Source organism: Lissotriton vulgaris, chromosome 5 (genome assembly GCF_964263255.1).
Source record: "Lissotriton vulgaris chromosome 5, aLisVul1.2, whole genome shotgun sequence".
Classification (NCBI taxonomy): domain Eukaryota; kingdom Metazoa; phylum Chordata; class Amphibia; order Caudata; family Salamandridae; genus Lissotriton; species Lissotriton vulgaris.
In genome coordinates this window covers 988,464,748-988,477,554 of record NC_141693.1, presented here as the reverse complement: position 1 = coordinate 988,477,554, position 12,807 = coordinate 988,464,748, and the positions used below count along the sequence as shown (strand labels likewise).

At 41.8% G+C, this 12,807-nt stretch overlaps 1 protein-coding gene across 1 annotated transcript in view; it reads left to right on the top strand.

Annotated features, from left to right (window-relative positions):
• ENTPD7 (ectonucleoside triphosphate diphosphohydrolase 7) overlaps nucleotides 1–12,807 on the top strand; it is a 229,407-nt gene that overhangs the window by 162,947 nt on the left and 53,653 nt on the right. Inside the window, exons 9-12 of the mRNA XM_086922599.1 lie at nucleotides 5,700–5,866; nucleotides 8,299–8,623; nucleotides 8,720–8,805; nucleotides 8,998–9,159. Of these exons, the coding sequence (XP_086778725.1) occupies nucleotides 5,700–5,866; nucleotides 8,299–8,623; nucleotides 8,720–8,805; nucleotides 8,998–9,159 (740 nt within the window). The remainder of the gene's footprint in view (nucleotides 1–5,699; nucleotides 5,867–8,298; nucleotides 8,624–8,719; nucleotides 8,806–8,997; nucleotides 9,160–12,807) is intronic.

Sequence of the window (12,807 nt, the reverse complement as noted above, 5' to 3'; positions counted from 1 at the left end):
AATGGCCGATGCGGCCCCACCCGCGCACGGAAACGCCCGCACCGTGGCGGAATTACCGCCGCGGTTAACTGGTTAAATTCCATGCACCTCCCAGATATCTACTCTGCCGCTGCCGCCAGCCCCTGCATTCTGATCTGTGGACATGCTGAAACCCAGGACTTTGACACGAGCTTGTCAGTGGCACACACACACATGTATTGATAAGGAGAAGATTGCCCGCCTCAATAGCCATAATTCCCTTCTACATATGACACATAACTGGAAGGCTACACTCGTTCTTATGAGCATAAAAGAACTGGTCCTAGCAAGCAAACCTCAAGACACATCAGAGATGTAAACAAAACTGTGTGAAAACCCCAGAAGGAATTTGGAAACTGAATGGAGACACAGTGGCATTCTCCATCATTCTTAAGATCAATAAAAGTCTCTTTTGGAATATATTCATGTATTATTTTGTTTGGCACGCACACATACAAAGCACATATAGTTAAAAATGTTTCCAGAGCAACTAGCACTATTAAATGAAATGTGACTGGTTGCTCTGTCTTTTTTCTAATGTTGATAAACACGCAGCTTCTGTGCTGCATGGCTAACCACTTATATGGTCCCATAGGCGAGACCTATTGCCTATGCCAATGCTTGTTAAGGATTAGGGTGGGTAGGTATTATGGGTATTAATGGTTTTTAGGGTTCAGTGATGGGTAGTATAACCTATAAAAAAAAACTCAAAAAAATAATTCAGATTTACTTTAATGAATGAAATAAATTAAGCTACATTTAATAATTAATGTTAATATCGTTTAAAATGTAAATATATTTAAATAAAATTACTTTAAGCCTTTAAACTTGCATTAAATTATAATATAATATCGCTAGACAAATACGTGTGTGTGTGTGTATATATATATATATATATATATATATATATATATATATATATATATATATATATATATATATATATATATATATATATATATAAAACTCCAACGAGTCGCCGGCTGCAGCCGTCAGTCAGCGAACAGGTACACAGACTCCCAAAATGATTGCCGCAAACCAGTCTTAGGTTCAAAAGGTTATTTATTTCATAAAGTGGTAGTGGTGGTGCCAGTCATCAGACGCGTTTCGGACATACGTCCTTGCTCACTGATGAGCGGGTATGGCGGAGGTCAAACATAAATAGGGTTTGGTAAACATTCAAATTTCGCGCCTTCTCAGGCCATAGTAAACATAAAGGGTGGACTAACATTACAAGTCTCCTTCCTATCCCATTTCGTGGGCGCCATATTACAATGGTAAAAGATGTACAATGAATGTATACCCTGTCCAACACAACATAGAGACTGTAACACAGTGCAAGATGTTAAATCAACTGTTTTTCGTCATTGCAACCGTCACAAATCATTACCAATGTGTGAAATGCTAATGTAACTTTAGTAACTGTGCCCATAGGGAACAATATTACACTCTTATTCATAGCGTTACCCCATGAGTGTATCATATAAAACGATGTTCTGTTTGCTTTCCACACATGTGTGTGAGTAACTATCCGTACAAATACTTATATTGTATGCAAACTGATCATGTTTCATGCATGCTCATGGGGTACAGTGATTATGATTGCAAAACACAAAAATAATACTCCACAAATCTCAATGCAATGTGTGTTACAGTATTGGTTGGGTAAGTTAAAACATGATAAATGTTGGGTACTATCTGTACAAATACACAAAACAAGCTAAAATAATAGCGAGTATAGATAGATGAACTCCGTCATCTCGTGAAGTCAGTTACAGAGCTGATTCCCTCTATAAACTGTACCAATAGGTACCTCGGGACACAAACGTTCATGTGCACTCATAACATATCACGAGAAAAGGGCATTATAACAATAGTGTGGTCTAATTCATCTCAAGACCTCCTCCTATATTCCCTGATATTTTAAACAATCCAATTGATTAGTGGATAGGCCCAACATTAACTTCCTTTAACGATCATAATGTGATTCCTAGTTCGACACTCCATACATAAGTGAAGGCTAAAAAAGGTCATCTCATATAAATAATGTGAGAGCCTTAAAAGTGCATAATAAGTGCAAATAAAGTGCTATAATGTTGAACAAAAAATTAGTTCATATGAAGGACTCTTTTTGCCCACCTTTTATCTCCTCCTGGATATGAGAATCTGGGTACAGGTAAATGGGGCCTCAAAAAATGTACTGAATTATAGACACCCTGAATTATGTATTATACCTCCGAAACATGGTTATGTAATGGGTTTATAAGATCTACTCTGTCCATATACGGATGACCAGACTCATGCAGTTAGATGTGTAAGCATTTGATACACTGCATGTTTTTACAGAAAGTTGCGAAGGTCCTCCCCTGTGTTCAATCCCCCCCGGATGTTTACTGTTTAACATGACAATGTACTTAGATTCTAGCTGGCGTAAAGGTTTCTCATTGTCCCCACCTTTTTTACTCGGTATGATCGCATCAATAACAAAGTACTTCAGATGATTTAAATTCTGGTTGTGTACTTGTTGAAAGTGTCGAGCAACCGGGTACATGGGGTCCGCATTTACAATTGCCCTCAGATGTTGGAGAATGCGCAAATATACTGCTCCCTTAGTACTTCCCACATAAATGAGATCACAGCTGCATTTCAATATATAAACCGCCAACTCCGTACGGCATGTATAGTGAGATTTGAGCATTATTGGTTTGTTGTCGAACGGTGTCAAGCAGGATTTAATGTTAACACCGAATTTATAAGCCCGACAACTGATGCAGCGAAAGAATCCCTTACGGGGAGATAACCAATTGTCCAAGGGTATTTCAGGGCTGTTGTTAACCAAGTCATTGCGCATTGAATACGCTCTTCTAAATGTGACAGTGGGGGAAAGTGGCATAATGTTTTTAAGGACATTGTCAGTTAGTATAATGGGCCATTCGCGTTTCATTATTCTAGTTATTTCTTTTGCCTGCCGGCTATAACCAGTTATAAGGCGGATGGTATTAGTTTCCTTTTTTTCAATGGGAGAGGCATTAAGATTGGGTCTGAGGGGATCAAGAAGCTCTTGACGATCTATTCTGTTGGCTTTGGTCATGCTAGCAAGCAGCTTATTGTTATCATTACCCCTCAATAGGAGTCGGTGTCTGCACTCCTCTTGATGATGGTCTCTTTCCTCTACTGTGCTACATGATCTATGGATTCTCAAGAATTCCCCATAAGGGATGGCAGCTATCGTGTGCTTAAGGTGAAAACTTAGGGCATGCAAGATGGTATTCCCAGTGGTAGATTTCCTGTAAAGGCTAGTCACAATTTTACCCTCTTTTATTTTTACATGCACATCTAGGAATGTTGCTTCATCCTTCCTAATATCTGCTGAAAATTTAAGATTCAATTGATTACTGTTGATATCAGTAGCAAATGTTTCAGCTTCTTGTACACTGCCATGCCATATGATGAAAATATCATCAATATACCTCCAATAATTAATGATATTATTATTCCACCATGTTTCATGAGTGACCCTGAGGACATGCTCCTCCCACCACCCCACGTGGAGCCCCGCGTAGGTAGGTGAAAAGCATGCCCCCATGGCCACCCCTCTTAGTTGTCTAAACACCTCGTTATTGAATACAAAGACATTGCTATTAAGACAAGTCTCTATCATGGATATGAGCATTTGGTTATGGTGATGGAATTCAATAGGCCTTTGTTCTAAAAAATATTTTACCGCTCTGATGCCATCCATGTGATCAATACTCGTATAGAGTGAGGCAACGTCCATGGTGATGAGGAGGTAACTTCCAGACCAAGTACATTGATTAAGTTTGTATAAGAATTCAGTGGTGTCTTTGAGGTAAGCTGGTAACTTGACGACGAAGTCTTGCAGAAAAAAGTCAATGTATTTTGAAGTGTTCTCAAAAACACTTTTTATGGCAGATACAATTGGTCTCCCTGGTACGGGTTTTGTCTGTTTGTGGACTTGGGGATGAAATATATGTTTGGTAACACCGGATGTGTGTTATGCAAAAATTTCAATTCATCCCTAGATATCAGTCCATCACGTTTCCACTGATGTAATTTTTTAGCATATGATTCTTCAATGAGTTTCGCTGCTCTAAAATCTATCTTAATATAGCAGGTGGGGTCATTGAGCTGACGATATGCTTCTAGGATATAATCCACTTTCGCCCAGAGAACTATATTACCTCCCTTATCAGATTGATTTATGACAACCTTGGTGTCCTTTTTTAGCTTGTCCATAAGGGTGTAATAGGCTCTCATTTTATGATCTTGCTGTCTGCGCTGTTTCATGGTCTTGAACTGAAGTTTTTTGAGTTCATCAACAAGTCTATCAGCGTAAACATCAATAGCGTCCCTGGGCATATTGGGAACAAAAGTAGATGCCATTTTAAAAGGGGTACCTGCTGTTTGTGCCACATCCAGATCTTCATAGTCAGCCATATCTTGTGTGCTGCTAGTGCCATCCTTATCCACGTGTAGTTGGTGCATTGTCTTCATCAAGGTGATGTCTCTGGCTAAAAGGCCGCAACGATTAGCACTTTTTTCCTTTTCTTTACTGTTCTTTGTAGTAGTGCTCTTCTTAATGGCATAGTATTTTCTAAGCTTGATTTTTCTGATATACTTGAAGACATCCACCCTGGTGTTACAATAATTAAAATTGCATATATATGTATGTATATTTTTTATTGATTCGCGGAGAGCTCTGTGTACCCGTTGCGGATCTCACACCTGGCCAAAAAAAAAACACTTTCTGATATTTTGCTATCCATTGTACATGCTTTTCCTACACCTATAACACACGTGGGGTCAGGCAAGCTCTAACCTGACCCCTTCGATATTTTAGATTCTACTTTTCAGGACTGAAGACAGTTTCAGGATTTATAAAATGGCTGCCGCAATTTTTCTGTCAAGTTGCAGCCAGATAATCAGGACATTGCTTTGAGGCATGGATCCGCGCAGTCTCTGCATACCTAGATATACAAATTTGTTTTTTTCTTAGCATCTCAAACAACTGAACGAATTTCCACCTGATAGCAAAAAGCATGCTTTCTGGACCCAAAGTTTAATTTCTCCCAAATCTGGTGTAATTCCGTTCAGTGGTTCAGGCTGTAGTCCTGTTCAAAATCACATTGGGAAATTGCATGGGGATAATGTGTTGCACCCCACCCCCCTTTCCCTGAAGAATCACCCCCAAACTTTCAAAACAGCAGTTGAAGTGAGTGGCATACTCATTCTGAAAATGTTGTGATGATTCGCCAAACGCCCACAAAGTTATTGGCAAAATAAAAAATGCTTCTCCTATGGAAACTAGGTCCTAAATAAAACTACCTTCTGGCACCTGCCAGTAGTTTTTATTTTTATATAACAAAAAAGATGCAAAACGTAACAGGAGGGGGTCTAATTATAGAGGGTAGGTAAAGAAAATGATTATAAATTAATTATAAATGCAGCCGAGTGATACAGTTTGTTAGTCTTGTACACTAGTTGGTTCTGAACTGTTATTTACAACGTAACATGACCTCCTGAGTCAACATCTGACAGGTTCAGCTGACTTCTGTGAGAAAACCATCTCAAACTACGCATTGCTCTTGTTTTCCATTCAGAAGTTCCAATCTTGTTTTTTCTTTATTTCAAATAGATTTGTGTTTTTCTTTTTGTTTCAGGAGACGGCAGCAAAGGCCTTGCTGGCAGAATTTAATCTGGGCTGTGACTTGCAGCACGCAGACCATGTTTACAGAGTGTATGTCACAACGTTTTTGGGATTTGGCGGTAATTTTGCTCGACAGCGCTATGAAGATATGGTGTACAACAAAACTGTCACTAAAAATAGGTAATGTTTTTCTAACGGCCATCAGGGTACCCTGTAACAAGAAAAATCCAGTGTTCCATATATCATGCATACAGATTAGAAGTAATTAAGTTGTCGTAAATCTCCCTGGGATTCTCTCACTGTGCAGTTTCCATTTCTCCTGCTGGGTGTTTGCGCCATTAGCTGTACTCCAGGGCTCAATCAGTTTTCTGTATGTTCTAGAAATTGAAAGTGAGGTTTTCTAGACCCCCTGGCAACAAGAGCTCAGTCAATGTGCCATCTCGAATCAGAAAAAACTGTTGTACTGCAACCACCACACAGCCTGCTGACCAATATTTGAGTGCGGTGTCTTAACTATCAGTCCTATAAGCCATTACAAGGATAGTTAGTGGAACCTGAACCCTCTTTTATTAAGTATTAGAACATTGGAATGTTGGGAGCTCCATTGAAAACAAGTGAGTGCTCTGGGCTTATAATGGCTGGCTGGTAATGGCACACAATATGAATTGCAACTATAATGAAGACAAATGCATATGGCAGCAGCTGCGTTTACTAACAGCATGAATAAGAGGAACTACGCCAACATGATTGCTCTTGTTCATTTATACCAATTCCGTCCCCATTCTGCTACTTCTGAGCGGTTAAGTTAAATCTAGCACAGCAGTGGTAATAGTTTCATTTATTGAATGGCTGGTTAATCGGCTTGGCCTAGCGGGATATTTTTACTGTTTAAAACACTTTGTGATGAGACCTATCAAGTATTTAACGAACTATCCTACGACCTTTAGGGTAACCTCAGTGAACAGCCGGCTGAGGGTTTCATCGGAAATGAAATCACAGTTTTACCAAGAAATAAACAAGACTGCTGTTTACTTGTAAAGTTAGTCCATAAGGCAACACCGGTTGTCAGCTAAATAATATGGCCCATGGGCTGTAGAGGTATCCTGCAGTTCTTATTAAAGTCCTGCTGGAGTTAAGCATGTAATGTGTGGCCATAGTTTTAACAGGTTGCTTGTCTTGACTTTGGTGCTGCGTTTAATCCCTTTGGTGTGTAATTGAGCTACTTAGTCTTTTGTTCTGGACGTGGATTTCACCAAATAATGTAACATAATTTATGAAAAATCTGGTCTCTGTGAGGACAAAGCTTTGAAATTTGTTTTTCCTAACTATGGCAGACTCTTAATATGCAGTACAAATGCGATAGCTACTCGGTTTGGATTTTGGTCTGTCATACGTGATTTGGAACAGGCTGTTTTTGCAAATGATTGGTTGTTGCTAATTGGATCTGTATGAATTCTGTGGGGTTTCAGCTCGTTTGTGTTCACCTAGTTTTATTCTTCTGAAGTTGTATGAGGTTTTATGTTGTATTCGGTTTTTGGAGCTATGGAAGTCTTGGGTGTGCATGATAATACCCAGTACAGACTTTCAGGTCAGTGATGTAACTTATAAACGATTCTGATTTCATTCTATTCAAGCTGCCATTTTTACCTGGTTCAGAGCCTTTTAAAAACTCATATTCATTTTCCTTGATTTCCAAGTTTTGTATCTAGCTTTGGTTATCACCTCCCTGTCATAGTACATTGCCTGTGCACTTTCTGGTATGTGGTCCTTACAAGATATCTATTTATTGGAGTTGTATCACTTACGATTATCTCTCATGAGGCTATCCTGAGGAAAGCAGACAGTTGTGAAAGGAGCATAATTGTGCACACTATAATGAAGTAAGGGGGTCATTAAAGTTGGTGGGTCATTTGCACAATTGCTGGTATGTGGAAAGCACCACATCTGCTACCGCAGCCACCGTCTGAACACCAGTTCTAGAGTTTGCCCCTGGTGTAACTGGCTTTTTCACCAAATTCTCTTCCTTGGAAAATACACAAGGCTGGCTGGCTGTTCGACGCACAGTGTGATTAGCGTATAAGAGACCTTTCCATACTCTTAGAGCAGTTGTTGTTTTTGCAGATAAAAACAAAAATCAATGTCAGTGACACACTTGTGTTTTCTGACAGAGCTTGAGGGACATTGCATGTTTTTTCTGCCCATGGTAAGCTTGCTTGGCATCGCAGTGCCGCTGGGGAAAACGCCATTTGTAGAGGATGCATGAAGGAAATTAATTACCTTAAGATTTTCCAACCAGTGTTCGGTGGCTGGAGTTGGAGAGAAATGGTTTGTTATAGTTTCTGGCGCTTTGTATTGGGTTTGTATAATTGCACTCGATTTTCATTGTTTCCAACATTTGAATACAAAAGCGTTTTCTGTTATGTATAATTTGGAAATTACAAAGAGACTTCTGATTTTAAATACTTAATCATGTTTTAGAGTTTGTGTTATATAATAAAACGTTTATAATTGATTTTGAATGTTTATTAATACAGCAATGAGGAAACTGTTATTTACATAGTGGTTATCAGAACGTAGTTTTTTTTAATGGACTTTTGTGCCTTGTGTTCCAGACTTCTAGACCAACACATTGGTGTGGCTCAGGATGCCCCATTCATGGATCCCTGCCTACCGGTTGGAGCTACAACTACAGTTGAAAAAAGTAGCCAAACCCTACATTTGCGTGGAAAGGGAGACTGGGATGCATGCCGGCAACAGCTTGAACCTCTCCTACTAAAAAGCAATGACAGCTATGCCCATCTAAATGGAGTTTACCAGTCTCCGATCGACTTCACGAACAGCGAGTTCTATGGCTTCTCTGAGTTTTTCTATTGCACAGAGGATGTTTTGCGTATGGGAGGCCGCTACAACAGTTTCAGGTTTGCTAAAGCTGCCAAGGTATGTTATGTGTTCAGAGACTAATTTCCTAGTTTGAGCCATTCTATTTATACAATTTGAATAACTCTGAATACTCTGCTTCTTTTTCTATCCTAGGATTACTGTAGCATGACCTGGTCAGCTTTGAGTGACCGGTTTAAGAATGGCCTGTACTCCTCCCATGCTGATGAACACCGTGTAAAGTAAGGATATGTTCTCACTTATTTTCCTACTTGCATCAAAAGGGTGCAATAATTAGGCATGGTGGAGGCATAAGGGTATGGAAATGCATTAATTTGTGGTTTTTCATGATCTGCTTTATCAGTTACCAGCTGGATATTATAAAATAGCATGATTTGTTTTGTAGTAACCGCGCTGTCCATTTCCGTTTCCAGATATCAGTGTTTTAAATCTGCCTGGATGTACCAAGTCCTCCATGATGGATTTCACTTCCCCTACGATTACACGAATCTGAAAACAGCCCAGTTGGTTTATGACCGAGAAGTACAGTGGACGTTGGGAGCCATCCTTTTCAAAACTCGCTTTCTTCCTCTCAGGTACTACAAATCTAAACTTGTATTTTCAAAAAAGCGTTTTCTTCTTCAAGTCAATAGAATTTGGGTTTTAATTGAAAAGGAAATAGGTTTTGGGTTCGATGATATTTGTGATGACTTTCTGCATTTCTTTGCAGGAACGTACATTGAAGAATAGGGATCTAGTTTAGAAGTCAGGGTAAAGATTCATTGCACTCTAGAAAATACTTTAGAGAATCCTGCAAAACAAAGAAGAAAACTTGATTTATTTCAACGTGGATGGCTAGTGTTACTAATAAAACACAGTAATAATATAGTACTGTTGCTCTTTACTTTGAGCGTTGATTTACTACTGGGTGCCTGACCACGTCTACTCTAACAAGGGAGAAATACTTCAATACTTGATATAAACTAAATAAGCGTGGATGGTGTTTTTGTACCAATCCATTTTCAGACACATTTTGTTTTTGATATTATTCTGCCAATTCATATACCCACGTCTCACTAGGAAATTGGATATTTGAGCGGGCAATTTAGACTCTGTAGCAGATTATTGGTGCAACATTTTGTGAACACTCCCTAGTTAATTGTTTTGCATAATTGATGTAGCACCTTCAGCTTATATGATATTAAGAAATGTTTTTGCATAGTTTATTCAATATGGCACCGCAGGGCACAAACAATTAAAAAAGGTTCAAATTCGACATTGGTGGCAGTGCTTTCCATAATGCTACTTAATGGATCAGTATCAAATGTGTGCATGCAAATAATACATATTTAGGAGCCATCTCGTTATTTACTATGTACTTCAACATTATACTCCTATTTACTAGCATGATAAGCAAGGCATTCACTCCAGATGTTTTAAGAGGACTGGTATGTACATTTTTGTGATGCATCAAAGTAATATGTTCTATAAACACAAGTGGTCTAAAACTCATCCAGTTTTGAACGGGCTCTCTCTTTGCTGTAATCCAGCCATATATACCCCTAATGGGTATATTTGACCCATTGGGCTTGATTTTCTGAATACTGTGTAAACAAATTTACACAGTTTTATGCTATTTTACCCCATTAATTAGCTTCTTGTAGCACTGTACTCATACTCCAGTTCCAAGACCTGCTAATCTTATGAGGAAGCCTGCACTTTCACCAGTTGGGTGCTCCATATTTATTTATTTTTAGGTCTCGGCTTCGGCAGACCGGAAGTCCGAGAATTAATGTTTCTTAGTGGGACTATTAGTCCCGCCTCAGTTTTTGCCTCTCTTCCATTGGCTGGCTTCCTAAATGGAGGCCAGCCATTGGAGGAGAGAGCCGTCCCTCCGAATAGGCTCCGTCTTTTTCGGATTTGGGGGCGTAAGTTTTGCTGTTCTTTAGACAGTGATGCCGCCCGTCACTCAGGACAGCAAAACACGCCCCCAAATCCGAAAAATTTCACAAGCCAGTGCATCCGTTGCTTACGATCTGTGTTAATTAGCCTTCACTGGCCCTCTACATTAACAAGGATATTGTACCCTCGCTAGCCCTATATATTGATGTCATGGTAAGGTGTACTTAGGAAAATAATTCAACGCCGGCCCCGGGGATCGTGGAGGAGACTCTGTGCCCGCCTCCCTGCTCAGGGCCGCGCTGCCATTGGCGGCCCGGCCCACCGAGACAGGAAGCCAGGCAGACTCCGTGAAGACGTGGGCGGGGCCTGGTCGTTTTCCGGTGTCCGGACAGAAGAACCGTGCTGGCTCCCCGGGAAGCACTGAGCCTCACCAAGGGTCTGTTCCACAGAGAGCCCTAGATCCAGAGCATAAGCACAAACCCTGGGGTAAGCGGATGGTATGGCTTCGCCTCAAGGGGTAGTTTCTCCCTCTGCCTCCACACACAAAATGGCAACTATGAATTCAATGGGCCTCAGTGGAAAAAAACTTGTCTCTGGTGCCTTCTCCCTCATCCGTGCCTCGATGGCCCTCGATCCTACCCGCAGGCACACTGAGCTTTATTCTGGCACTGCAAGATCGGATCTCGCCCCACACCGACCACCGCCGACTCTACGGCCTCAGGAAAGCATACCCTCCGCACCAGCCTTACACCGCTGGACACGCACCTTCTCTACGCACCACCTCCATCCGCCACCACTCCCCCGCAGCAGGGTACCAGCAGCGTCCCGCCGTGTCTTTCGGTATTGCCTGGTTTCCAGCAGTCCCGCACCTCACACGCCGCAACCGAAGCCGGGAGCTCAATTAGTATCCAGCGCTGCTCCTCGCCTCCGGCAGCACAGCCCAAGGTTCCGCAAGGAGTACTTCGGTATTTCTATCTCGGCGTCCAAGCCTTGCGGAACATAACATTTGTCAAGTATCGATGCCGCAGGTGTTGCGCTCCCAAGCAAGTGAAGCAGGCAGGTTTATGACTCATCAGAAGTACGGATAATTTCAGAATTATGTCTCGGCCGGCCGAACTCGCTCACACAGCGGCCATTCCCCAGCTCGGCAGACAACGCCCCCCCAGTGGGCAGTGTTTAACCTCAATAAGGATGCCAGAAGGGCAAATCCTCTGTACATATCTGTTGGCATGGCTAAATCAAGAGTAGACATTTGTGGTGAAGGCTAAATTCTCCATAACCCTCTGGGAAATTGGACTAACTGCTAAGCATCGCTGATTGCGGCTAATGCCTCAGTAACCTGCAGAGTCGGGAAATGAAAGCCCTATTAACTATTGTCTTCATACAGTCTCACTAGCCATCCATGGACATGGGAATATCTGTTGTATCCACGCCTGGGTCTGAATAATTTCCCAGTAGCCATCCGTGGGTCGGGCTAAAGAAAGTAAAGCATTGATGGACTGTGTAGACAATGAACTATCGCTTGGTGGGCTAAATCCCCGATACCAAATTTGGGACGGGGCTAATATCTCAATAGCCATCAATGAGCAGGACTAAAGCCCTATCCGGGCTCTCCTGTGTAAAAAGAGCCCCGCTCCCCGCCTGCAGCTTAAGCGCCGTCCCGCTTTATTGCACAAAACTGGATATATTTGCAATCCGGAGGGATTACTCTGTCGCAGTGTTAAGTAAGAGAGTGCAGTACACGGCACATGCTGTTTCTCGTGCTTTTAAAAGCAGTACGGCTCGGGGGCATTCTTTTACCTGTATCTTGGTCGGTGTCACTTTTATGTGCGTTTCGAGTGGCCACGGAGTCCTGCGAGAGTATTTGGGGGAGGGGGGGGGGGTCGGAAGGGGCACGTGGCAGCAGATGCCATGTGTAACTCAGAGGTGTATCGGGCGCGCTAGGTCTCGAGGGCTAAGTCATGTCAAGGCGCTAGAGCAGATCTTGGGTGATGTGCCCCGCTCCTTACGGCCTTCAGTGACGCTATATGTGTCCGCTTGAGCATCCTCGGGTATAGAGTTTGTCACACACCTTCGTCTCTTCGCTGCAAAGACACAGGCTTACATAACAGACACTATATAGAAACATGTCACTGTTGTGCCCCATATTGTTAAGTAATGCACAGGGCAGATTTGCCGCAGACCTGACACCTCCGCCCCATTGGCTTGTACAGCGGGCGCAGGTGTCAGGGGCGAAATATCGGGCATGATGATATGCGACCACGTGCCATATGTCGCACCCTGAGCTTCCAGTACGATTTCAGGTTGGGGCTTACAACTACTGTCCCTCTGCACGCTTGGAC